At 50.1% G+C, this 27,726-nt stretch overlaps 1 protein-coding gene, 4 non-coding genes and 2 pseudogenes across 5 annotated transcripts; 1 reads left to right on the forward strand and 6 right to left on the reverse strand.

Moving 5' to 3' along the window:
• Positions 1-7,315: 7,315 nt before the first annotated feature.
• On the forward strand, positions 7,316-9,356 carry LOC149344368 (uncharacterized; annotated as a pseudogene).
• Positions 9,357-12,455: 3,099 nt separating this feature from the next.
• On the reverse strand, positions 12,456-12,537 carry TRNAS-AGA (transfer RNA serine (anticodon AGA)). The gene has a single exon. It is a non-coding gene; the product is annotated as a tRNA-Ser (tRNA).
• Positions 12,538-12,613: 76 nt separating this feature from the next.
• TRNAS-AGA (transfer RNA serine (anticodon AGA)) lies at positions 12,614-12,695 on the reverse strand. The gene has a single exon. It is a non-coding gene; the product is annotated as a tRNA-Ser (tRNA).
• A 76-nt stretch (positions 12,696-12,771) lies between these two features.
• On the reverse strand, positions 12,772-12,853 carry TRNAS-AGA (transfer RNA serine (anticodon AGA)). Its single transcript has one exon. It is a non-coding gene; the product is annotated as a tRNA-Ser (tRNA).
• Positions 12,854-16,577: 3,724 nt separating this feature from the next.
• LOC149344372 (uncharacterized) lies at positions 16,578-17,762 on the reverse strand. The gene has a single exon (XM_089542616.1). It carries the CDS (start codon positions 17,760-17,762, stop codon positions 16,578-16,580), a length of 1,185 nt encoding a protein of 394 aa, XP_089398742.1.
• Positions 17,763-17,898: 136 nt separating this feature from the next.
• Positions 17,899-17,980, reverse strand: TRNAS-AGA (transfer RNA serine (anticodon AGA)). The gene has a single exon. It is a non-coding gene; the product is annotated as a tRNA-Ser (tRNA).
• Positions 17,981-26,396: 8,416 nt separating this feature from the next.
• LOC149344374 (uncharacterized) lies at positions 26,397-27,725 on the reverse strand (annotated as a pseudogene).
• Position 27,726: the final 1 nt, after the last annotated feature.

Here is a 27,726-nt window from a genome sequence, read left to right on the forward strand (position 1 = left end):
ACAACCGGCTACACAACAAGACGGATTTTATTTTTCACATTCATGCAGACGTCGCCAACACAATATCACATCGTTAAAACTTCCTGTTGGGCGAGTTGGTCGTTCATATTGAATTAGAAATATTATAGCGCAAACAAAGACACGGACAAAAAAGAGAGGAAACACACACACGAGCGCTAACTGTCAACTGAATTTATTCGGTGAAAGCCACACCTTTTTATAGGCCGAAGGATCGTGAGAAAAAAATGACAAAAAACAAAACAAGGGACAGCACGGATAAGCCTAGAAGCCTACCACATACATAAACTTCGCAGCGAGTGCATCAGCGAACCTTCCTTATCTCTGTTCCAGGCTGAGATTGACTATTTTAATGCAGCTACTTAGATGGAAGATAAACCGAAGTGTGATGCCCTTGTCTACCCGCGCATGCGCTCGCGATTTGATGGTTCTGACTCAACCCTTGTTTTGTTTTTTGTCATTTTTCTCACGATCCTTCGGCCTATAAAAAGGTGTGGCTTTCACCGAATAAATTCAGTTGACAGTTAGCGCTCGTGTGTGTGTTTCCTCTCTTTTTTGTCCGTGTCTTTGTTTGCGCTATAATATTTCAAATATCACATCGGCGGCCGAAATTCGATGAAGGCGAAATTCTAGAGGCCCGTGTGCTGAGCGATGTCAGTGCACGTTAAAGAACCCCAGGTGGTCCAAGTTTCCGGAGCCCTTCACTACGGCGTCTCTCATAGCCTGAATTGCTTTGGGACGTTAAACTCCAATAAACCAAACCAAACCTAAATTCAGGACTGCAGTGCTTTTCAAGATGTTTGGCATTCTAGACAAGCTTTGAAGGCTTCCTAAGATGTTTGCATTTTCGCTTTCGAGTCATTTTTGTCTGTTTGCAGACCTGCGTCACTCGCATAGCAATGCAATAGTGCAACAAATTTGCCATCATATCTTCTTTATGCTCCTCACATGGGAACGAGAATGTATGCTTTGCTGGCATAGCTTCAATTGTTACCTCATACGCATTCATGTGTGTGGCATTTTGCTGAAATTCTTTTTCAGCGATCTGCAGCAATGAAAAAATCCTGAGACTTGGGTGCAGGAGCCCACCTCTTGTCTTACATTGCACAAGTGTGCTTCCAGGCTGAGCATGGACCTCAGTTTCTTCAACAATTGGCTTTGTCGGCATGCGGGGCTGGTTGAGCCCTTCAACATTTTTCTGCACATAAACCCAGCCAGGTAATACACAATGCAGTCAGCGGCCTGTGGTTCTGCACATACCTCACCAAACGCTTCATCACACTCAACTTCCGCGGCAACCAATCCATCCAGTTTGCATTTTAGCTGCTGAAGACGAGTCTCTTGTTTTCCGTCCATTTGGAGCTCAAGCTTTAGATCAGCCAACGTAAGCATATGTGTTTCCCGAGCTTGCTCTACCTCGCAGTTCCCAAGCTTGGGTGGTTTGATCAGGCTATACACTGAAAGCATGTTGTATAGCTGAAGAAATGTGGGTAAGGAGGGATGGCCATTCTGATCGCCTGCTTGGCGGATTGTCCCAAAAAAACGCTATAATACATCCAGGTTAAATTTTCCAGTCAGTACGTACTTTAAGCCACACTGTTTGAGCAAATATCTTGTCAGCCCTGAAGCTGACAAGATATTTGACACGCAAGCCTGCTACAGTCTGCTCTGTCAGAAAATGATCGCGAGATATCCTTCCGGCCACCACTTCCCCCTCCCACTTGTTGAGCCAGTACAAGAAGGAGACGAGAACTGCCTGCACTGATGCCTTCTTTGGGATGATTGCGATTGAGTGCCTCAAACAGGTCGTTAAATTGCAAGGTGAATTTTACCGTGTCTTTAACATTCTCCAGTCCCACTGTTTTCCTTTGCGAGTAAAACTCCAGCCCGCTGGCCACACTTCGACTGAACAGCTGCGTAGCTAGTTTTACGCGCATCTTCTCCGCGTGTTCGACGGATTAATATGGGCATATGTGAGCTTGTGGCAAATACGCAAGTGTCCAGGCTGCTTTTGGTCGTGAACCAAAAGCTTATCTTAGTGTGCCCATCGGACACGGCCACTAGAAAAGTGTAGAACCTTTTGGGAATGCAGACGGTTGCGCACACACTTCATAAGATGCAGAGCATCCGAAAAGACAAATATGCTACGCTTGTCATCAACAGGGAGGAACGAAACAGCTTTTACCTATCACACGATACACGGGGGTGTATGACGGAAAATATAATGGGCAAAAAAAGACACGTGGCACAAAAACAAGCGCAGCGATCACTACCTCTCCTCCAAATGCAGTGGCCGGCACACACGCCGCCCACACGCCCGCTGACCCCCTAATCTGCTAGCGCCATCTCACGACGCTCCCAGAAAACACGAGCCGGCGGTCGTCAACATCGCCTGCTGGAAAGGCGCTGTCGTTCAGACACCTAGCTAGAGTGTACTCTAACCTAGCATATTCTTCCACCGTGCCCCCTGCCGCTCCCGATAATACTCGTGTAAAAAAAAAAACTATGCAAACTTGTACCGCCATCTATGGAGAGACTCCATAAATTCATAGATTTTGTAGGGTAAATTTTAAACAACAGATGGCGCGCATGTTTCCACATCCGAGTCACTTCGTTTCGGTTTTTGCACAGCAGCCTTGAGGCTGTGTGCCACACTCGTCCGCGCTTTGACGGACGAAGAAATTCAAATTTACTTGTGAATTCGGTGTCCAATGATAATGAGAACGAGGAAGGAGCCCACCTAAGTGCCTTGTCGAGTGATGACAGCGATGAAGTCCCCCTGCCACCGAAAAATCCGCGTAAGAAGAGGAAATACGACAGGCACGATTGGTGCTGGAAGATTTGATTCATTACAACTAATATCTATAAGATTATCCTGAATAAACATGTCTGCATGTCCTGCAGAGCATTTTAGTGCCTTACTAGCAAAAAAATTTCCAGGAAACTAACATGCGAAAAAACCCGGCAGGGTGTGTGCAGATGTGAGTAAAAAAACCTGGCAGTGAAAGGGTTAAGGCGAAAGCATTTAATGCCCCTTCGTTGTCGACAGAAAGTTGTCAGCGATGCAACCGCCACCCTTCAGCTCTTGCAAAGACAGACCAAACAGGTCGCTGCACTTATCAGGCGGGTGGCAGCACGCAATCATGGGCTGTCTGAACGCGAGACCCTCAATATGACAAATGCAGTAATCAATAGCCGCATTTCTTACCACATTCCATACCGTATACTCACTCAGAGGCAAAGACAACAGGCACACATCCTAATACGCACGGCTGTCACCTCCGCCCTACGTCTTCCACGGACGGTTAGCACGAAACGTCTCCTGGCCACTGCTACCCACAATACAGTGATCGAATTAATAGCGGCTCAACGCACCAACCAATTAGTACGCCTGAGCCGCGCGGAAACAGGACAATGGCTACTGCGACAGCTACGTCTCAGTCCACCAATTCCCACCTCAACAAGTCCTACACCTTACATGATTTCTCTGCGCACGCAGGATCACATATATCGCAAGCCCCTACCACGCAATATGAGTGCTAGTCTCCATCGGGGTAGGCGGCAGGCACGAGCGAGCTATTACACGAAAACATACAGCAACCGCTCCGATATCCTTTATATCGACGAGGCACAAAATTCTCAAGCAGGATATTTCACGGCTGTCGCCGCCTATGAAGACTGCACAGTGGGGGCCGCCGCCACTATCCATTCGCCTGCAGAGGCGGAAGGAGCCGCCATCGCACTTGCTCTGGCCCACTCCACCATTGAAAAAAACGTAACCGAAATTTGCACAGATTCCCAGGCCGCGTATCGCCACTACCTAAAGGGCGTGGCGACGCCGGCAAGACACCGTATTCTTACCACGGCCACCTCTCTCGACCGAACGGTTACTTTGTCGTGGGTCCCTGGACATGCCTCGATCCCGGTAATGAGCGCGTTCATGCGCTGGCCCGAGAACTCTCCTCCCGACCCTGATAATCAGGCACCCAACCCTGCGCAAGAGGCCCCATCAGTCCTCTCTACATATCAACAAATCACCACATTTTACAAACTCAGCCGCATGACACTGCCACCACCCCACAGTACCTTGTCGCCCTTATCCAGCGCCACATGGTGACAATTGCAGACAGGCTGTTTTATTTCCCCCCACCGTCTCTCATGCTTTCACCCCACCTTTCCTCCTGATTGTACCACCTGTGGCGTGCCCAGATCCACACTTTTCCACTACATTTGGGAATGTCCTTCCCCAAAGGCAGTACCCCATCCCCAATCTCACTCACTCTTCCTGGGAGGCTGCTTTACGGACCGCTCAGCCCGCCGGCCAGAAATGGCTAGTGGATCGGGCTTTACGTGAAGCGAAAGCCCGTGGACTCCTGGACCAGTAGGGGACCACCCTGGAAGATTTTTTTTGTTTGTAATAAAGTTGTTTCCATCCTTCCAACCAGTAGCTTGTCAGCAGAGGTGTCAAGGTTATGACGGGTGTCCACTGAGATATGTGAGACAGTTACTGCGTAATTTCCTTTCCTCAAATACAATTTTCATTTTCTTCATTGCGGCTCTTCATTTTCTTTCTTCTTTCACTCCCTTGTTCCTCTCTTCCTGTACGGTGCAGTTCAGGTGTCCACCGAGATGAGAGAGAATTACTGCGCCATTTCCTTTCCTCAAAAAGCGTTGCGCTCAAAGGGCAAGGCATCGCGCCGAACGGGTGGTGGCGTTCCGTGGATTGCCTGGCAGCGCTACATCACGCTGTCGCGTTCCACTCCTGAATGCGAAGCTTAAGCGTCATTAATTAGCAGTTAATTAGTACTTAGTCTTTAATCAGTAATTAGCCATTAAATAGTAATTTCTCGTTGCTTAGTAATTAGTCATTCATTATGTGTGACTTCATCCAGTGGTGACGTCACCAGTGCCACAGAGGCATCCCCGTATGTCAGCTGTGCGGGGGAGCCCACATGCTGGGCGACAGCAAGTGTAGGAAGATGTATAGGAAGCCGGTCGTGGCGACGAAAGACGCAACTAGACGAGAAGATGGGAAAGACGGAGCAGCGCAGGCCAAGGACGGGCCCAAGGGAAGGTCCAGATCCGGGACGCCCTCGAGATCCGAGCCCGGGGCGAGACTCACGGACAAGAAGGAGTTCCCGAGCCTGCCGTCCAGGGAGGACCCGAGACTACCCAAGACGGGGCCCGAGGAAACGGTAAGCTTCGCGAGCAAGGTCACCCAGGCTAACCCAGAAACAGTAGCGCTGAGGAAGGAAAATGCACAGTTGAAGGCGAAGATAGGGAAACAAGAGGCAGAATTAAAGAGGCAAGGAACGGAAATTGCGGAGCTGAGGAAAATGATAGCAGAATTAGTAAACAATAAGCCGAGGTCGGTGGCGCCTCCCACGCAAGCGACAGCGCGAAAATTGCCGGAGGCGAAACCGGAGATAGAAGAAGCAGACGAGAAAATGGATACGGAGGTGCTTAGACCCACTTCGATAAAGCGAAAGGCGCCCGAGACCGACCCCCTTGTGACGCTGGAGAGGAAGCTAACGAGTAAATTTGGAAGCAACATTGATAGGCTGGAAACGCAGATGCAGGAAGTGAATGTAAGGTTAAACGCTCTAGGGGACATTAAGGGTTCAATGGACAAGATCCTAGCGGCATTAAACGGCCTCACTGAGAGGGTGGCGAATACGGAGAGTGTAGTTTTTTCCAACAATGGACAGGAATCAAAGTAACAAAGAGAACGCCACCATTTGGCAATGGAATTGCCGAGGGTACCGACGGAAGCGAGCGCTATTACAGCACCACGTGCAACATGTAGAAGACAAACCAATTGCTATAGCGCTGCAAGAAACGGGGAAATCAGGTAAAACTGGCCGGATACCAAAGTTTCTATAGCGATAGGGGTGAAAAATGCAGGGTGGCCACGCTTTGTAAAAGGAATATAGCAACCCTAGAGCACGAAGTGAGTACGGGGGACATAGTAGCGGTAATGCTAGAAATGATTACGGGACGCAAGAGAGCAAAAAGCATATTTCTGCTTAACATCTACAGCAACCCGAAGCAGAAGAAAATGAAATTCGGAACGATATTTAGAAAAGCCATCAAACTGGCCGGCCAGAGCCCGTTGGTGATCGTGGGGGACTTTAACGCGGCACACCAGGATTGGGGGTACGCGAGGCAAGATCCGAAGGGCAGACATCTCCTTGAGGAGTCCCAAAATCTCGGACTTACCTTGCATACCGACCCATGTGCGCCCACTAGAATAGGTAGCAGTGTAAGTAGAGACACCGCGCCGGACCTGACCTTCAGTAAAAATGCAGGCAGGGTAGAATGGGCAAACACCAGAGAAAATCTGGGTAGTGACCACTTCATCGTAGCTACGAAGCTGGGAGAAGGAATCAAGCTACGGAAACTCAAACAGGCGAGAATAGTGGAATGGGACAAATTCCGGGAGATTCGCAGAAGCCACAAAGCTAAGGAAATTGGAGACATAGGAGACTGGACAAAACAGCTGAGGGAAGATGCCAGGCACGCGGAAGCAGTAGCTGAAGGGGAAGATGCACCGGAGATAATGGATAGCAAACTAATGAGCATGTGGAAGGAGAAGGAAAGGCTCGAGAAGAGACTCAAGTCTCAAAAATGGAACCGAAATTTAAGGCGTTCGTTAGCCAGACACACCAAGGAAATGGAAACGTATGCTATTAAACTAAACGAGCAAAATTGGTACGCCAGGTGCGACGAAATGGAAAGGGGCATGAGCCTAGCAGAGACGTGGAATATATTGCGGCATCTCCTCGACCCGGGAAAATCTAAACAGGCAGCGAGCGCTAACCAAGTGAAAGCGAGACACGCTTTCCAGGGGACGGACAAACAGCTGATGGACAGGCTTAGGGACATTTACATAGGGGACGCGACAGAAGTACGACAGGCAGAATATGGAGGAGCGGAAAATGAAGATCTAGACGCGGACATTACGGTAGCGGAGATCAGAGCAGCTATCGCTGAGCTAAAAAATCGCTCGGCCCCTGGCCCGGATAAAATATCCAATGTCATGCTCAGGAATCTAGACAACGACTCGATAGATGCAATTGCGCGGTACATGAACAAAGTATGGACGGAAGGTAAATTGCCAGAGGAATGGACGCAGGCAGAGGTTGTTCTCATCCCCAAGCCGGGAAAAGAACCAAAATTGGAAAACCTAAGACCGATCTCGCTAACGTCTTGCGTGGGGAAACTCATGGAGCACGTAGTGCAAGCGAGGTTAACGAGATACATGGAAGATGGAAACCTATGGCCGCACGAGATGGTGGGCTTTAGACCTAAGCTCAGCACGCAGGATGTAATGCTCAGATTCAAACATGACATTGTATACAAGAAAGGATTAGATGCCAAGGTGATCCTAGGTCTTGACCTCACGAAGGCCTTCGACAACGTCCGACACGAGGCGGTGCTCAGAGGTCTGGAGGAGGTAAACGTGGGCAAGAGAACATACGACTACATCAAGGACTTTCTCCAAGGGAGGAAGGCGGTGATTAAATTCCACGACGCAGAGTCCCCCGGCATAAGGCTGGGCAGCAAAGGTACCCCGCAAGGCGCCGTACTGTCCCCCTTCTTATTCAACATAGCGATGAGAGGTCTCCCGGCCATGCTGAACAAGATCCCTGATCTAAAATTCAGCATGTACGCGGACGACATAAACATGTGGATGAATAACGGAAGCGACGCGGAAATTGAGTGGAGTCTTCAAAGGGCAGCAGACGTAGTGGTGAAGTACGCGGCCGAAAGAGGCCTGGCGTGCTCACCGCAGAAGTCGGAGCTCTTCGTGTACAATAGCGACAGCAGGAACAAGAGAGACGTAGAAATTAAAGTGGTGGTGGGAGGCCTGGAGGTGCCCAGGGTCGAGGAAATGAGGATCCTAGGCATGTTTATCAACAAGAAAGGCAACAACACCAATACCATAAAGAAATTAGCCACATATGCAGACCAAGTGGTAGGCATATTCAGGAGGGTAGCGGTAAAAGGGCGAGGACTAAAAGAAAGGAATCTCCTGAGAATGTCGCAGGCTTACGTAATAAGTCGGATCTGCTACGCGACGCCGTACCTAAACATGAACAAGGCAGAAATAGGGAAGGTAGATAGAATATTGAGGAAATGCGCCAAGCGAGCTCTGGGACTTCCGATATCTACGTCGACGGAGCGGCTTGAAAAAATGGGGGTACACAACAGATGGGTTGAGCTGGCAGAGGGGGTGAGGATATCCCAGTTAGAACGGCTCGGCCAGTCTGAAACGGGCAGGACAATACTCGAATGGGTAGGAATCCGGCCAGAAAGTAGCACGCACAAGATGGTAAACATCCCGGCAGGAATCAGAGCCAAGATATGCGTCCCACCTATGCCGCGGAACATGCACCCCGTGTATAACAAGGAAAGGCGAGAACATAGGGCTAAGGCCTACGAGAGGAAGATGAAGGAGCGACCGGCAGACCAGGTGGCGTACGTAGACGCGGCGTGCGGACAGCACGGGGCGGCTGTATCCGCTGTGGTCGACGGGGCAGGAGTACCAACGGTAGCGGCTTCGAGCCGCACGAGAGATGCCAATGCGGCGGAAGAGTTGGCGATAGCGCTCGCTTGCGTCGGTACCAAGGCCACGACGATTTTAAGTGACAGCAAAACTGCAGTAAGAAACTTCGCGAAAGGAAGAATCTCGGAAGAGGCCAAACACGTCCTCGAGACGAGGCCGATAGAACGTAACATAGAGATAATATGGATCCCAGCGCATGAGTCTATTGCACGAAATGAGGCTGCACACGAGCTTGCCCGAGCTCTCTATCACCGGGCGGCCGCAGAGCAGCCCTCCCGCATAGACATGAAAGATAGCCTAATTTCATACCACGAGATCACGGAACATTATAAGCTGAGCAGGAGGGTCTATCCGCCGCCCGACCGTTCCCTCGCAAAAGAGGAGGCAATTGCGTGGAGAAGATTGCAAGGGGGGGAATCATATAAGCCCCTTCTGGGTATACATAACAATCTCCAAAGAGGAGAAAGACCAATATTGTATAACGTGCGGGGAGAGGGGCACTCTCGACCATGTCATATGGGAATGTGCTGGAAGCCCGGGCGCCGAGCAAAAGATAGAAGATAGAGAAGCCTGGGAGACCTTGCTGCGGAGCGAGGACCCCGCTAAGCAGCAACAAGCCATCCGCCTGGCGGCTGAGGCCGTGAAGAGACAATGTGTCTTCACCAGACCTTAGTTTGCGAGGCTCCTAAGTAGGGCTCCCTTAGGCCTGCGTGCCGGGGGGTCCAAAAAGGAGTCTCATTTCGGTGGAAATAAACGTTTTGATGATGATGATGCAGTCAAAGTGGTGCGGAATACGCTTTCGCCTCTACGTACTTTAAACAGTCGAAGTGCCCCCAGAATTTTTTTGATAGGTTGCCAGATCCTGATTTCTTTACGCAACTTTTGATTGCGAAAGCAATACTACGCTGAGTTTTGAGCCGTCAGCGTGGTCCCGGCGGTAACCACGTTTGACCTTTAGACGACCCCTGTAGTGACGTCACACCGAGCAGAGGAAAAACTGGAGACCAGCGCTCGGCTCGTCGGCGCGGTCCCAGGGTAACCACGGCGCGCCGCGCACCTGCTGCGCGCCGCAGCCGCGAGGAGGCGCTCGCTGTGGTGATGTCACACCCACCGGAGAGAAAACCGGAGACCAGCTCGGCTCTTCGGCGCGGTCCCAGGGTAACCACGCCGCGCCGTGGTTACCCGTTCAACCCCGTTCAAGTCGGCAGGATGGAACGCAAATAGCGCCTGATAATGCTCAGAGAACTCACGCCTAATGCCCTCATTATCATTCACCACGACGCCATTTCGCTCTATCTCTGCTATGTGGCTTCGTCGGGCGTTTGTCTTTTCAAATTCAAAAGCCCGATTCGTAGGCACCTCGCCTGCTTTCAGTGAATTTGTTCTCGCACGCACCAGCGCATCCCGATAACGCTCTTCCTCGATCAACTGCAGTTTCTGCTTTAGATTCCTGACGTCATCTTTGAAAATACTGGGCGTTATGCACTCCTCTGCTATGAGTTTCTGCAATGTTGTTCGCAGCTCGGTTTCCTTCATTTTTTCGTGGAAGCAAATCGCACTGGCACTTTAATCTTCTGCTTGCATAGTTCCCACTGCTGACCGAGATTCAGGCTACTGTTGGGTTTTAGTCTGTTAATTTTTTCTAATGCTTTTGCTACGAATTGTTCGTTGCCAAGTAGCTTAGAGTTCATTTCCCGCATGTCCCATACAAAGTGTTTCAATTGTTTCTTTGTTCCTATTGCGCATTTAACCAGGCAGTGATCAGTAAAACACATCGGTACAACGTCGTAACTACATCACCTCGGGATCACATCCAGAGAGACGTAGGTGCGATCCAGGCGTGAGTGGCTAGCACCCTGGAAATGAGTGTACTTTACAGCGCGTGCGCTCTGCAGGCATTCAGCTACATCTGTTAATTCCGCTTCGGCAATGACCTCAGCTAACAAATCTGTACTCCTGTCTCGAAAAGCTGTGCAGCTGGTTTTGTCTGCAGACCTAAGCACGCAGTTAAAGTCCCAGAAAATAATGAGGCGTTTTTCAGGCATCAGGTACTGCCTGACATAGGCAAAAAAATTATATCTTTCCTCCACTGTATTAGGCACATACACACAAATCACCCGATATTCCGCTTCACACAGAAGGAAGTCACACACTATTAATCTCCCAGATGGGCATGACATGATGCTTTAAACAGTAAGACCGGGCAACTTTTTCACAAAGAGTACACATCCTGCTGACAACCCAACAGCGTGGCTAACGACGGCGTAGTACCTCGCTGTGAAACGCAGCACCATGCTCGCAGTCTCCCCCTCTCCCTCGCCTTTTGTCTCCTGAACAGCTAGAATGTCAATGTCGTTTTCTGTTACTAGCCGACACAATTGACTTTGTTTTCGTTTGTGTGCTAATCCTCTGACATTTAAAGTAGCTACACATAGAGACGGTTCAGGAGCCATTTAGGTTTGCAGTAGGAGGGAGGCCCGGAGCATGGTGCTTACCTTTAGCATCTAGCCTACCGCTAGACGCCTCCGGGGCCGTCCGGTTGGCTGCTGTCGCTTTTCGACGGGGGAGGCTTGTCGGCAGGCTTCCTGTCCACGTTGACGTTTGGTCGCGGCTTGATGATAGCCCGCCGTCCTTGCGCCGCTTTCACTGGCGGCTCGTCAACGCTGCTTGCAAGCACCTTGTCGTCGTGGTATCCGGAGACTTCGTGGGGGCGTTTCGTTGCCGTACCGGTACCCGTTGTAACGGACGCGCCATTGAGTGGTGCTCCTGTCCCTTGGACGATAGAGGCAGTTGAGCTCGACGACTTGCTCCGCTTTTATCAAAGTCCTGCTGCACCGGTGGTGGGCCAGCCACCGGCTGACTGGAACGGTCTGCACTTGTGTCCTGAGGTGCACCAGCGAGGGCTGATAGTTCTGCCACTGCAATAGGCACGGGCTCACCCGTTCCTTTCGCCGCGTCCTCTGCTGCGGTCGCGTCCATTAAGTGCTCGGCTTCTCCCCTTGCACTCTGTCCCATTGAGAGGCATACGTGCGGATGCACTGGGAGTCCTCGTGTCCGAAACGCCTGCAGCTCGAGCAGCGCGGCACCTTGCACTCTCTCCTAACGTGGCCAGTGACGTGACAGCGCAAGCACTGCATCGGACGACCGGGTGCGACGACTAAGGCTAACTCTCCTCCAACCTGTATTTGACGCGGCAAGTCTTCAACTGCCATGCCCCTCTTTAGCTTCAGAACGACGGTCCTCGTCGTGGAACCCTTGTCGCTCACACCTTTCACACGCCACGGCTCTCTACTAACGTCCATGACGGTCCCAAACGCCACTAATGCGGTCCTCACGTCTTCGTCAGCCACACAGTGCAACAGCCAGTGAAGCCTAAGCCTCACCTGCTGGTCCTGTGGGTCGATGATGACGCAGCGACGCTTTTTCACGTTTATTTCCTTAAAGCCCAGCAGCCGCTTTGTAGCCTCCGCGCCATTAAGGGTGACTGCCCACTCGTGATTTACCTGGTAGGCTCCCAGGGCCACCACGTCCGGCAGCAAGCCAGTCGGAAGGAGAGCGTCTCTTAAATCTTCAACCCTCTAGGGTCGCGCTCGCACGTCGCCATGCAAAAACAGGGTGTTCAGAACGATGCTTCCTGTTGGCAGTTGGGGCAGTATAAGCTGATAATCGCCGTCATCGCTATCGGTGATCCTGTTTCCACGGCCAGCCAGGACCGCTATCGCCGCTCCGCCGGAGCTCATCAGCGTCCGCACCGAACGGTAGCCGGAAGTAGAATCACTCGGCCACGACTGCCGCCTATGGCGCACTCACTGCGCAACCCCTCTCTGGCAGTGCACGAAGGGGCAAAATAAATAAAAAGATTCTTCAGCGCAGTCGACAGGATTCGAACCTGTGCGGGGAGACCCCAATGGATTTCTAGTCCATCGCCTTAACCACTCGGCCACGACTGCTGGATAGCGTGCACGCATTGAGCATGTTCTATTTAACAATCTATGAAGGGGCAAAATAAATAAAAAGACCCTTTGCCGCAGTCGACAGGATTCGAACCTGTGCGGGGAGACCCCAATGGATTTCTAGTCCATCGCCTTAACCACTCGGCCACGACTGCTGGATAGCGTGCACGCATTGAGCATGTTCTATTTAACAATCTAGGAAGGGGCAAAATAAATAAAAAGACCCTTTGCCGCAGTCGACAGGATTCGAACCTGTGCGGGGAGACCCCAATGGATTTCTAGTCCATCGCCTTAACCACTCGGCCACGACTGCTTTTCTTTTATTATTGCCGATTTTGACGTACAAATCAAGAGGTTACAAGAAATAAAACATGGCGGCCACACTTCGGCCGACACGACTTTAAAATTTTTTGAGCGACATTAATCCATCTAGTGCAGTTATCCATTGTGGTGGATCAGGCAGTGCGTTGTACACATTTCTTAAGAGCACAACGCTCTCAATGAAATGTTCGCGAACCGGGCGAACAACCAAGTCCGCGTGTTCAAACTGCATTCGTGTTTTCCACACCGCGTGGAGGCCCAGGACCATAATGAGGTCATAAGGTATTTCCTCTGAGGGATTCACAGGCAAGAAACGTATGCCGTACGGATCCAGAGGTAACTGTTTTTGTAAAGTTCTTTGGAGTACATCCCAATGAAAGATCGGGTCCCAGCAGTCTAGAAATACGTGTTCTATTGTTTCGGGTTTCTTGAATAAAAAGCAGTCAGTGTTCCAGGGAATGAAGTCTCCTTTATCGTGAAGCCAGGTCTTAACTGGGAGGGTGTTTGTATGTAACTTGAAAAAGAACGATTTGGCGGAGGGTAGTATAGGCATTTTCTTCACTCTTTTCAGGACGTCCTGTCCTGGGCCACCGCGATGTGGAGAACGGTACAAAGGTACAGGGAGCATGACATCTACAAGGTCTCTGTAGAGTTTTTTCTTTGTAACGGTTGACAGGTACTGCTGGGAAAAACGTACATTCAACAGCCTATATGATAAAACAACTTCATGCAGGTATCCAGTCACCCCTCCGCACATATTTTGAACAGACGAGACTACGAATCCAGGCAGAAGTCTATACAGTCTTACTTGTATAACTGTGCGCAGGAAGATATTCTGATCCCGTAAAAAAACAAAGCGTGCCACAATTTGTCGCAGAAACAAGTGAGCCAGGCCAAGACCTTCTTTCTTTACAGGCAAAAACAAATTCGTTCGACTGGACCGCTCCCAAGTCGAGGCCCAAATAAAAAGAGCAAAAACCCGGTGCATTTTTTGAATGCTCATCCTCGCCGCACACAACACATTCATGGCGTACCAGATTTTTGATATCAAAAAAAGGTTGCAGACAGTGGCTCTAGAAAGCATCGACAGTTGCTTGCCTTGCCACCCGTTCGCCTTTTCTTTAGCCATCAAGGCTTGATCCCTCCAGTACGGTTCAGGGTCGCGATAATTTCCGAGAGGCACACCAAGGTACTGCGTTGGCACCATTGACCAGGTGAGCCGACAAAAGGCTTCTGGTGTGTCTACCCAATCGCCATGCCAGAAGCCATGACTTTTATCCCAGTTTATCTGTGCTCCAGTCGCATCACAAAACTTTTCGACATTAGTTGCCTCTCTAATGCTATCTTTGCTGGCGCAGAACACCGCGATGTCATCCGCGTACGCCAGAATTTTGACTTCGGCAGCCTGTAGTCTGTAACCTGTTGTGCGCGCATTATGTTCCATCGCCAGACAGAGTGGCTCAAGATAAGCGGCAAACAGCAGTGGTGAAAGCGGGCATCCCTGCCTCACCGACGAGAGCACGCACAAGCTATCAGTGAGCTCACCGTTAACAATAATACGCGTTGTACATTTTTTGTACGCCATCGTGACGCCTTCCGTAATCACACTGCCCACATTCGTGTGTTCAAGTATGCAGAGCAATGCCTTGTGTGAGACACGGTCGAAGGCTTTTGCCAGGTCAAGCTGCATCATCGCAACGTGATCGCCCAGCGCATCGCAACACTCGAGCACGCTTCGAGCCACGTGCACATTCGTCGCGATTGTGCGGCCTTTAATGCCACAAGTCTGGTGTGGTCCAACCAACTTCTTAATAACGCCTTGCAGTCGCTTTGCTAGAACTTTGGTGAATATTTTATAGTCGACGTTAGCAAGAGTTATTGGGCGATATGAGCCTGGCAACAAACGTTTCTGAGCATCATCACTCTTCGGGATTAGCACGATATGCGAGGTTGTGAAGGACAAGGGTAGTCTTTTCTGGTCATACGCTTCGCTAACAACGTGATAAAGACCTTGGGCAACCTCAGACCGGAAGGTTTTATAGAAAATGGCCCCTAAGCCATCCGGTCCAGGTGCTTTCCCGACTGCCAGCTCATTTATTGCGCATTCTATCTCACTTGGAGTGATTGGTTGTTCTAGCTGTGTCCTTACTTCTTCGTCAAGCTTTGGCATCAACGGAAGGAATTCTTTTTGGAAACAATCTTTAAGGTCTCGTGGATGGCTTAGAATTTCTTTAAAGTGCTCGGCAATCGCTTGCTTAATTTCATTTCTGTTAGACGTGACGTTTTCACCTATAGCTAGTTGGCGGATTTCTTTTTGACATGCGTATCTTTTTCATCTGAGAGAGCCCGCTTGGTTGGCATTTCTCCCGCCCACAGCTTCTCGGACCTTGATCTCACTACTGCCGCCTTGTACTTCTCCGAATCTATCCGTTCAAGTTCAGTTTTCACTTCCTTTATTCCTCTAACACACAGACCAGGTTCGACATTCTCCATACTAACAAAAAACTGCAGTTGCTGGCGAAGCTTTGTCTCTGCTTCTTTCTGATTGCGTCGAATGACACTACTTCTTTCAATAGCCATTGTTTTTACTTTCTGCTTAAAATCTTCCCAACGAATGGCGTAGCTTTCTGGCTCGCTTGCAGTCAAATTTTTCAGTGCTTTCGTTACACCGTCGACAAAAGCTTCGTCATCCAACAGCTGCGCATTCATTTTCCACAAGTCCCAGCTAAAGATTCGTTTTCTCTGCGTCTTTCCAAAGGCGGCCGTTACCAAGTAGTGATCGCTGTATGCGATGGGTTTCACTTCGTACTCGCTACACATGGGTATCAATTCGGCAGAGACATATAATCTGTCTAACCTTGCATGGCTGTCTTGCTGGAAGTGTGTAAACTGCGGACGAGTACCGCTGGCGAAAACGCTGCCAATGTCTTCAAGGTCATATTCGTGCACAAGTGTATTAAGAAATTCTGCACTCTTGTCACGAACACGCGAATGTTTTGCGCGGTCATCAACATTGCAAACACAGTTAAAATCACCTAGCAGTATTATCACTTTCTGACAATTTAGGAACGCCTCAAGGCTTTCAAAGAATGCCCGCCGTTCCATGTCAATATTCGGCGCGTATACACAGATGACGCGACACTCTAATTCGCCAAAGACGATATCTGCGATTAAGAGGCGTCCACTGTCACATGAAAATACTGACTGCACGCAGATTCCAAAGTTGTTGCGTATGAATATGGCGCAACCACGTGATCCACCAATCGCGTGAGAAATACACACATCGAAATAAGCACGAAAATTGGACACCATTCGGTCGGTGAGCTCCTGGCTCTCAATTTTTGTCTCTTGGATTCCCACTATATGTAAGTCATTATCTAAGAGAAGGCGACTAAGCTGACATTGTCGCCGTCTTGCTCCAAGGCCCCGTACGTTTAACGTCGCTACCCGTAGCGCTCTTTCGATATTAACCGCCATGGATACACGGTAGAATGGTGTCCATTACAATAGCCCAAGGGTCTGTGCTCATGATACTGTGGCGATAAGCGCGTCGAAAGCCAGGAAAAAAAAATAAAACTCTAACCAACAAAAAAGGACAGTCCAAGTAAACTTGGCACCTCTTTCCAAGCCCGAACACGAAAAACGAACCGCTCAGGATGAGGGCCATGGCGTTTACGGAAACCCCTCCCAACCCACCTTAGCTAGACAAACTAAATTTACGGGGGCGGTTTACCCGCCTGCCGCGAATCGACCGGAATGTTCGGTCGCGGCTTCAAGGTAGACCTCCGCATGCCTGGGGCTTTGGTGGGTGGCTCGTCTCCACCCCCGCCGTCCTCCTTCGTCCCAACGCTAAGGGTCTTGTCGTGTGGTCGTTTCCCCGCCAGCAGGCTGGCTGAAGCGCTAAGGATCTCCATAACCTCGGGTTCTGAGGTGCTGGGAGCCGCTTCATAATCAACTGAGGTTTTCAGCTCAGCGCTCGGAGCTGTCGAAGAATCCTGCGAAGGCGGTTGTTGCTGCTCTGCAGTAACCGCTTCGGTTCCGGGTTGCTCCTGCTGCGGCAGTGGAATCACCGTATTTTCGGCTACCTCCGTTCTTGCACTTGCCACCGATGCTGCATCCTCCATGTCCGCCTCGTCCATGAGCAGATTTGAGGCGTCGTCGGTGGTTGTCAGTCCTGTTACGCTGGCATACGTCCGCTCGCACTGGCTGCTCTCATGACCAAAGCGTCGGCACGCACTGCACTTAGGGATGCGACAGTCGCGACGAATGTGGCCCGTGCCACGGCACCGAAGGCAGAGCGGAGCCCTGCCTGGCACGACCACGAGGGCCAACTCTCCGGCGACGCTCACCTGGTGCGGCAGGTCGTCCAGCTTTACGCCCGGCTTCAACTTCAAGCTGACCAGTCTGGTAGTTGAGCCCTTATCTGCTAGGCCATGCACCCGCCACCGCTCTCGGCCGACGTCTGTGACCTTCCCGTACGGCTCGAAGGCAAACCGTACGTCGTCGTCGGGCACGCTGTGCAGCAACCAATGCACTTTCATGCGAATGTCCTGGTTGGCAGGATCAATTACGATACAGCGGCACTTTTTCACCAGCAGCTCACCCATGCCGACAATCTTTTTCACCGCATCTTCGTCCTTGAAAGTCACCGCCCACACATGGCTCATGCGGTAGGCTCCGAGGGCAATCACTTCCGGCAGGAGCGATAACTCGGCGAGCGCATCGCGAAAATCTTCTGCCCGATACGGGCGGGCCCTAACATCACAGTGTAGAAAAACGGAGTTCAAAACAAAACGCCCTGTTGGCAAACTAGGCAAAACAACTTGGTAATCATTGTCTGAAGCAATATTCCTGTTACCGCGGCCCTGCTGGGCCGCTGAAGCCGCTCCTACGGAGCCCATGACACACACGTCCGTCACGCTCGGTGGCCGGAAATGGAATCGCACTCGGCCACGACTGCAGGATAGCGTGCACGCATTGAGCATGTTCTATTTAACAATCTAGGAAGGGGCAAAATAAAAAAAAAAGACCCTTTGCCGCAGTCGACAAGATTCGAACCTGTGCGGGGAGACCCCAATGGATTTCTAGTCCATCGCCTTAACCACTCGGCCACGACTTTTTCTTTCCTTATTGCCTGAATTTTTCATCCAAACCCCAAACAAGATCACAGAAAGGAAGGACAAGCTTTCATATCACAATCAATATTCTTCAGCCCTCCTTCCGCTGAATTTGTGCGATTAAAAGTCTGAGATTTATCAGCCCTTCCACGCGTTCCAGCCATTCAGGTATACATTTCTGCACTTTTTGCTCATTTACATAGCTTCTAATACTTTCCCTAAAGAACTGTCGTGCTGGACGAGCATCAATGTCACCATTCTCAACAGACAATCTGCTTTTCCATATGCTATGCAAGGCAAATAACATGATAAGATCGAAAGGTGTGCCATCATCACTCTCTACAGGGAGGAACCGGATGCCATGTGGGTTCAGGGGGAGTTCTTTTTTGAGTGTCCGCTGGAGAACATCCCAAAGAAAAATGGCGTCCCAGCACTCCGGAAACACATGCTCGATGGTTTCGTCCTTTCGGCATATGATGCAGTGCACCCCCCCAAGGCACAAAAAGTCCTTTCTGGTCCATCCACTTTTTGACCGTTAGCGTACTGGTGTGGAGCTTAAAAAAGAACGTCTAAGCCCCAGCCGGCACCAGCATCCTCTTCACTCTTTTCAAAACATTTTTCCCTTTTGGGAAAGAAAACATCGTCCTATACAATGGCTCAGGAAGCACATCACACAAATTTTTGTACAGCTTTTTCCGACTGACACCACACAACTATTCTAACGAAAAACGGACAGTCAAAAATCTGCCAGCCAAAACAACTTCCTTTAGGAAGCCATAAATGCCTCCTGGTATGTAGTCAGTCGAGACAACGAGATTCGGTAGAGCTCGTCCCAAGCGCAACTCACAGACGGTACGGAGAAACGGGTCCTTTGTTTCTCTGAGAAACATAAAACGATGGACGATTTGGCGCAGAAAAATGTGAGCAAGCCCAAGGCCTCCTGAACTGACTCGCCGAAACAGGTTTGTCCTACTTGTCCTCTCCCAAGAGGACCCCCACACATAAACAGCGAACACACGTTGCAACTTCTGAGCATTGACTCTCGAGCAGTGTAGTACTTGCAGTACGTACCAAATTTTGCTGATGAAAAATAAGTTGCAAGTAGTTGCTCTAGAAAATATTGACCAGTTCCACCCTTTCCATTTTCCCACTCTCTCCTGAAGTTCAGTCGATTGACTTCTCCAGTATGGGTCACTGTCTCGGTAGAATCCAAGTGGAGCTCCGAGGTAACTGACGGGGGTCGTCACAAAGCTAATACTGGCGAAAGTACCGGGGGTCACAGACCAGTCGCCATGCCAGAAACCCAAGCACTTTGCCCAGTTAACTGAGCTCCCGCTTGCAGCACAAAAATCTGCAGTTTTTACAGCTTGTGTGATGCTGTTGTAATCAGTACAAAAAACCGCGACATCATCTGCATAAGCAAGCACTTTCACTACTGCTTGCTGTAGTTTGAAACCTCGTATTTGCTCGTGATTTATGATGCTCAGACAAAACGATTCTAAAAATAAACAAAATAGGAGGGGAGAGAGGGGCCAGCCCTGGCGTACTGAGCGCTGTACTTCAATTCTCTCCCCCACGGACTTGTTTACTATTAGCCAGGTTGTGCAGGCCTCGTAAGCCATGGCCACTCCCTCTTTAATAACGTTCCCGACATTAGCATGGTCTAGTATACAGAGAAGAACATCCTGGGGCACTTTATCGAATGCCTTCTCAAAATAAATCTGGAGCATTGCTACTCCATCTCCTGCAGCATCGCAACATTCTAGAATACTACGGGCGACGTGAATGTTGGTGAAAATAGATCTGCTTTTAATTCCACATGTTTGGTGGTCTCCCACAATATCTTTTATCACGGTTTGTAGTCTTTTAGCTAGTACTTTCATCAAAATCTTATAATCAACATTGGTGAGACTTATTGGTCGGTACGATTTGACACTACGTAATTATTTATGTCATCTGTCTTTGGAATTAAAACTGTGTGGGATGAAGCAAAGGATGGAGGCAGCGTTTTCAGATCATACGCTTCGTTAAAGACCGCTTGGAGAACTGGTGACAGAAGTCCTTTACACGCTTTGTAAAAGGCTGCGCTAATCCCGTCTGGCCCCGGCGACTTCCCGGGATTTAGGTTTTCGATTGCACTGTTCACGTCTTGCAGCGTAATAGGCTGTTCCAACAATTCTTTCGTCGTCTCATCGAGCCGCGGCAATAAGGGCATATACTCTGCTTTGAAGCGCTCAACGTCAACTGTACTTCGAGAGAACAGCTCTGCATAATATTAAAAAAAAGCCTGTTCTATTTCCTTCGAGTCGCTCGTGACACGCCCTTTCCATTCCACTTCTGCAATGTGATTTCTACGAGCGTGCCACTTTTCTGTGCTTAACGCTCTTTTTGTAGGCGCTTCTCCCCTTATCAGGTGTTCAGATCTCGCTCTGACAAGTGCACCACGATATCGCTCCGCATCTAACATCTCAAGATTGTGTTTGAGCGCTCGAATATCTGTGATGAACAAACCCGGTCTCTTGCACTCTTCTTGCATTAGGCGTTGCAGGTTTGCGCGCAATGCATTTTCTTCAGCTCGTTTTTCACTTGCCACTGCGCTTCCTCGTTCCACTTCCATTAGCTTAAATTCTTGGTTAAAACCCTCCCACTTCGCTGCAAGTTTTGTTACCCTCTCCTGATTCATATTCGCAACAAGTCTTTCTACATCAGTCATGAAGCCGTCATCCTCCAATAATTTCGAGTTTAGTTTCCACATTTGCCAGTTGAATTTCTTTCCATTGTTTTCCTTATTACCGATCGTGAACGTGACCAAACAGTGATCACTAAATGACACTGGGCGTACCTGATACTCCAGACACAAAGGTACAAGGTCAAGGGATACATATGCCCTATCTAAGCGAGCATGACTAGATGCCTGGAAATGTGTGAACTGAACAGTGCGTCCAGCCCCCAAGCATTCGGCCACGTCTTCCAGACCACACTCATTTATCAGATCAGCAAGAACAGTTGTGCTAGCATCACTGAACGATCGGCTACTTGTTTTGTCATCCGCTGAAAGCACACAGTTGAAATCTCCAATCATAACAACAAGCCTCTGGCAGTTGCAACATAGGCGAAGGCTTTCAAAAAACTCGCGTCTATCATTCATGTTATTTGGCGCGTACACACAGATTACACGCCATTCACAAGATCCCAACGATACATCGCAAACCACAAGAGGACCCGACCCACATGTCATGACGGACTGAATCACGGCATCAAGACACTGGCGCACAAAGAGAACACATCCTGCTGACGCTCCGACAGCGTGGCTAACAACAGCATTGTACCTCGTTGTAAACTGACTAACCATTCTCCCGGCTTCCTCCTCACCATCAACTTTTGTTTCCTGTACAGCGACTATGTCTAACTCCAGCTCGCTAAACAAACGAAACAACTGATTTTGCTTCCTTTTCGCAGCCAGCCCTCGAACATTAATAGTCGCGAATCGAACTGCTCTTTCGAGCCGTATCATCGCTTAGGGGAGAAAACCCGGGAGCATGGTCATACCTTTAGCCGAGGCAGTGGCTTGGCACCACGCCGTCACAGCCGCCTCAGGACTGAGAAGGGGGTGGCGCCCCCGCCACCCGGTTCTCTGAGAGCACGTTCGGCCGAGGCCGAAAGGGCGCCCGCCGCGTCGGAAAAGCCGCTTTTGTGGGTGGTTCCTCGTCGGCCACTGTCTCGGGAGCCTCAGTTCCGTCCGCACTGTCCTCATGAGCACGCTTTGATGCAGCACCGCTGCTCGCTGCCTCGACGTCCTCCATGGCTGCTACCTCAGAGGCTGCCAAAGTGTGTTGAGGGTGTCACCTGCGCCTGCAGCTGCGTCGCTGATTCTGTACCCGCTTGGCGTAGCCACACCAGCCACAGGAACTTGTGGCTCCTTGCCAATTTCTCCGGTGGCTTTAGTCTCAGATGAAGGGGTCAGAGGCGTAAGAGACCCTTTTACTGCAGCCTTGTCGCTTTTCTGGCCAGCTGCTTCTTCGGCATCCGCCTCATCCATTAGGAGCTCCGAAATGTCACTCGTCGCAGGCCCGGTTACATTCGCGTACGTCTTGACGCACTGCGTCTCGTCGTGACCGTACCTGCGGCAAAGAGCGCAACGCGGCACCTGACAATCCTTACGGATGTGCCCAGTGGTCTTGCAGCGGAGACAGAGCGGCGCCCTGCCAGGCACGACGAGAAGAGCAAGCTCACCTGCTACCTTTAGCTGATGAGGGATATCGTCAAGCTTCACACCGGCCTTAAGATTCAGGGACACGGTGCGTGTGGTCGAGCCCTTTTCACTTACGCCCGGTGCACGCCACCTTTCTCTGGTGATGTTCGTCACTTTCCCGAACGGCAACAGCACTGCACGTATATCTTCATCGTCCACGCCATAAAGCAACCAGTTCATCTTCAAACGGACAGCCTGGTTATTCGGGTAGACAATTAGGCACCGGCGATCCTTTACCTTCGCCTCGTTGAAAGCCAGTAGCTTCAGTGTCGCCTCGGTGTCCTTCAACGTCACCGCCCAAACGTGATTCATTTGTTACGCCCCCAAGCGCAACCACATCTTGGAGCACACCAAGCTGCACCAAAGCGTCCCTGAAATCTTCGACTCGGTACGGCCGAGCCCTCACATCACCATGCATGAAAACAGTATTCAGCGCGATACGCCCGGTTGGCAAACTTCGTAGAATAACCTGATACTTGTCGGCCGAGGCATCAAAAAACCTGTACCCGCGGCCCGGCTGGGCCGCTGATACCGTTCGTGACGAGAAGACATCCCGCGACCGTATCGCTCGAAAAAGCGGGAAGTGGAATGACTCGGCCACGACTGCTTTTTTTTTTCTTTATTGCCAGCTAATACAGTGACAGGTCACACAAATGAATACATACATATATACTGAATAAGCGCGTTAGCATGCGATGCGGGTATTTCAAAACTTCTTCAGACACACCAAGTCATCAAGGATGGTAACCCACTCAGGGGGTTCATTTTGCGCACGATACACTTCTCTAATATATGAAACACTTTCGATTAGGTTATCGCGCGTAGATCGCACATTGGCATCTGCGTGCCGAAAAGCCATTCTCGTCCTCCACAAGCTGTGGAGGCCCAGGACCATGAACATATCAAAAGGTATCCCTTGATCGCTTTCAACTGGCAGAAATCGTATTCCATAGGGTGTTATGGGGAGATCTTCTTTTAGAGTGCGCTGCAAAATATCCCAGTGGAAGACTGCGTCCCAGCATTCAATGAAGGCATGTTCAATTGTTTCCGGCTTTTTACACAGTAAGCAATCGGTTGTCCAAGGCACGAATATTCCTTTCTGTTCCAGCCATACTTTAACGGGGAGTGTGTGTGTGCAACTGGAAGAAAAACGTTTTGGCCGCCGGTCTTAAAGGCATCCTTCTGACTCGCTTCAGTACATCTTTACCTGAGCCTCCAGAGTACACCGTCCTATACAATGGGGTGGGCAGCATGCTGTCAACTAAGTCCGCGTACAGTTGTTTCTTTGTCACTGAGGACAAATGCTCCAAAGAAAAACGTGCACAAAGTATTCTAAAGGAAGCAACTACTTCTCGGTAGTAGCCGGTCACTCTTATACTGGCAACATTGGATGTGGAAACAACAAACTCAGGCAGTGTTTTCGCCAATCTCACCTGGATGACTGTACGGAGAAAATCGTTACTTTCATCTCGCAGGAAGAAGAATCGCGATACGATCTGTCGTATAAACAAGTGTGAGAGCCCTAGTCCACCATCGCGAACTTTGCGAAAAAGGTTTGTACGGCTGGTCCGCTCCCAAGTGGAGTTCCAGATAAAGACGGCAAACACTCGGTGCATCTTTTGCACATTTATACGAGGCATGAACAACACTTGCATCATATACCACACTTTGGCAATCAAAAAAACATTGCACGCTGCCGCACGCGCGAACACCGATAATCCGCGACCCTGCCATCCTTTTGTTTTTTCCCTCAAATCTTCTGTTTGTTCACTCCAGAACTGCGTCGAGTCCCTATAGTGCTGAAGGGGCACCCCGAGATACCGTGCAGGCACTGAAGTCCACTCTATACCCGCGAAATTGGCGGGTGTCGTATTCCAGCTCCCATGCCATATTCCCACACTTTTTTCAAAGTTAATCTGGGCCCCAGTATAGCAACAGAAATTTCTGGCAATGCGCACAGCCTCTAGCACGCTTTCTCTGTCCTCGCAGAAGACTGCAACGTCATCTGCATAAGCCAGCATTTTAACTTCAGCGGCGTGCAGCCTAAAACCACGTATGTTTGCATCAAGGATGACTGCCCTACAGAAAGGTTCGAGGTATATGGCAAAAAGGAGAGGAGACAAGGGACATCCTTGCCTCACAGAGGAGCGGACTAGCACCCTTGAACTAAGGCACTTGTTGATGATAATCTGCATTGAACATTCTTCATAAGCCATTTTGACACCGTCTAAAATTATGCTCCCAACATTACAGTGCTGTAGTATACTGAAAAGCACCTCATGCGAGACGCGGTCAAAGGCCTTCGCAAGGTCAAGCTGTAACATGGCCACTCGACCCTCAAGGGCATCACAACATTCTAGTACACTTCTTGCGATGTGGGTGTTCGTTGAAATTGTGCGCTCTCTAATGCCGCACGTCTGATGTGGCCCTACTAGCTCTTTAATTACCACTTGTAATCGTCCAGCTAAGACTTTCATAAAAATTTTGTAGTCTGTATTGGTGAGAGATATCGGTCTATATGAGCCTACAAGAAGGAGCTTTTCCGGATCATCGGTTTTTGGAATCAGCACTGTGTGTGATGTCCGGAATGAAGGAGGGACTTTTTTAAATTCATACGCTTCTGACAGAAGTTTATGCAAAATGCACGCCAATTCTTCACTGAAAGCTTTGTAAAAAGCTGCGCCTAGGCCGTCCGGCCCTGGCGATTTGCCCGACGGCAGCTTCTCTATCGCTGTTTTGATCTCGCTCACACTTATTGGCATTTCTAGGCTGTCCTTAACATCGTCATCCAGTCTTGGCATTCCGATCATGAAATCGCTGTCGAAGCCTGGCTCGAGGCGTGTGACATTGCCGAACACATCGCGATAATGGTCAACAAAAGCATTCTCGATCACCGCGGGATCTGACGTCACTTCATTTTGGAAACGTATCTGCTTGATCTCGTTTCTTGACACCTGCCGTTTTTCATCGCTCATTGCGCGCTTGTTTGGCACCTCACCCATCCATAACCTTTCACTACGAGAACGTATGACTGCAGGCTTGTATCGCTCTGTATCGATAACTTCTAGTTCATGTCTCACTTTCTTCACGTTCTCAGCCAATTGATCGTGGTCAAAGTTTTGTACGTTTAAAAGAAATTCCAGTTCCCTTTGCAGCTCTTTTTGCTTCTGCAGTTCTTCGTGCTTCCGGCTGCTTCCTCTTTCGATTGCAATGAGCTTAACTTGGCTCTTAAATTCCTCTCATGCAGTCCGAAAGTTTTCATGCTTCATTGTCAGCATCTCTGTTAATTTTCCCTTAACTCTGCTTGAGAACAGTTCATCATCAGGAAGCTTTTCATTGAATTTCCACATGTCCCAGTTAAATCGTGTCGTCTTAGTTTTTTTCCCGAGTGCGAAGCTCACCAAGCTATGATCTGTGAATGATAGTGGTGTGACACTGTAACTGTTACATAGGGGCATCAAGTCCAGTGAAATATACACTCTGTCCAACCTTGCTCGGCTCTCTCTCTGATTGTGTGTGTACTGCGGAAGCATACCGCCAGTGAAGACTCGGCCCACATCTTCTAGGTTGTGCTCCTCAATTAGTGAGCTCGAAAGGAGAGCACTTTTGTCACGAACATGTGCACCTCTGAATCGATCCTCCGCAAAACACACACAGTTAAAATCACCGAGAAATATGACAAAGCGATCACACTTTAAGTACTGCTCAATGTACTCAAAAAATACCATTCGGTCATTCACATTGTTAGGAGCATAAACGCATATGATCCGCCACAAGGATTCAGAAAAAGAAAAATCTACAATAAGCATGCGGCCAGTTTGGCAAACAGTCATACTCTCTTCAATAATGCCAGCACTCTTCCGTATCATCAGTGCGCACCCGCCTGACATGCCATTAGCATGGCATACACACACATTATAATGCGCGGTAAAAGGCATCACCATGCGATCGGTCTGCTCTTGAGTCTCGACTTTAGTTTCTTGTATCGCGATGACATCGAGTTCCTTCTCCACTCGAGTTCCTTCTCCACTAAGTTGATACTGTCGCCTACGTGCTCCAAGGCCACGAACATTCAAGGTGGCAACTCTTAATGCTGTCTCTAGTCTCAGAGCCATTTATCTTATAGAGCACACCGTTCGCACAGTACCTCTGGGTAACTACTGATATTAGCGCTTTGCAACAAGTAAGCAATTGGCAGCACAATTCCCACGCGTACCTTTGCGGTGTACGCAGCGGCTTCTTCTGAAAAGGCGTCCATCTTTTGACGACGCTGGCCTGGACGCCCCAGTAGGCGCCACGTCGTACGGAGGCGGTGTTGCCGCCGGCCGTCTGTCCGGCGGAATGTTCGGTTTCGGACGGAAGGGCGCCCGACGGCCCACCGGTGCTTTCGGCGGGGGTTCATCGTTGCTCTCGTTGCCAAGGTTCTCGTGCTGGTTGTTGGCTGAGTCCCGTGACCTTTTTGTCGCCGCATTGCTTACACCCGATTCTGCGACGTCCATCAAATCTCTTCCAGGTGCGTGTTTTGCTGCATCCACCTCGGTAGCGGCTGGTTCGGTGGCCAACTCCTTCACATTTTCATCGCTTGGCTTTTCCTCTTCAGTTTTCTGCTGAGTAAGTTGCACTGTAGCCGCGTTCGGTAGGCCAGCGCTATGCTCAGACGGCATTACGGCCGTGTCCGACGGCCGACTCTCCGTGCGGGAGGCCTCAGCGACGTCAGCTTCGTCCATGAAAAGGTCCGCCACGTCTTCCTTGGGCGCCGGTCCTGTTACCGACGCGTACGTCCTTTCACACTGCGCTTCGTCATGGCCGTAGCGACGACAAAGCGTACATTTCGGGACGCGGCAGTCACGTCGAACATGACCGGTGTTTCGGCATTTCAAGCACAACGGTGCTCTGCCAGGGACAACAACCAAGGTCTGCTCACCGGCGATACGAAGTTGGTGGGGCAGGTCTTCCACGGTGAGACCCGTCCGCAGAACCAAGGACACCACTCGCGTTGACGATGATTTTTCTTGCACGCCGTGAACACGCCATTTCTCCCGGCAAACGTCAATCACCTTTCCGTAAGGTGAGAGGGCTGTCCGTATGTCGTCGTCAGGCATGTTGTACAGCATCCAATGCAGCTTCAATTGCACCGCCTAGTTGGCTGGGTCGACCACAATACAGCGATGCTCCTTCACTTTCATGTTCTTGACGCTTGCGAGCCTCTTGACGCCTTCGTCGCTCTTGAAGGTGATTGCCCAAACGTGGCTCATCTGATACGCCCCAAGGGCGATAACATCGGGCAGTAGGCCTAAGCCCGCCAGCGCATCGCGGAAGTGCTCCACGCGATACGGCCTGGCCCGCACATCAGCATGCAAAAACAACGTATTTAAAACAATACGGCCTGTCGGCAGTTGAGGCAGCAACACTTGATATTCCGGGTCTTCAGTATCAAAAATCCTGTTACCGCGGCCCTGCTGGGCCGCTGAAGCCGCTCCTAAGGAGCCCTGCATC

The sequence above is a fragment of the Amblyomma mixtum genome, chromosome 5, assembly GCF_055824585.1.
Source record: "Amblyomma mixtum isolate Tamu chromosome 5, ASM5582458v1, whole genome shotgun sequence".
NCBI classification, from domain to species: domain Eukaryota; kingdom Metazoa; phylum Arthropoda; class Arachnida; order Ixodida; family Ixodidae; genus Amblyomma; species Amblyomma mixtum.

Bases quoted from the DNA above. Each gene is read 5' to 3' on its own strand.
- LOC149344372 (XM_089542616.1), bottom strand. From the start codon at position 17,762: ATGGGCTCCGTAGGAGCGGCTTCAGCGGCCCAGCAGGGCCGCGGTAAC.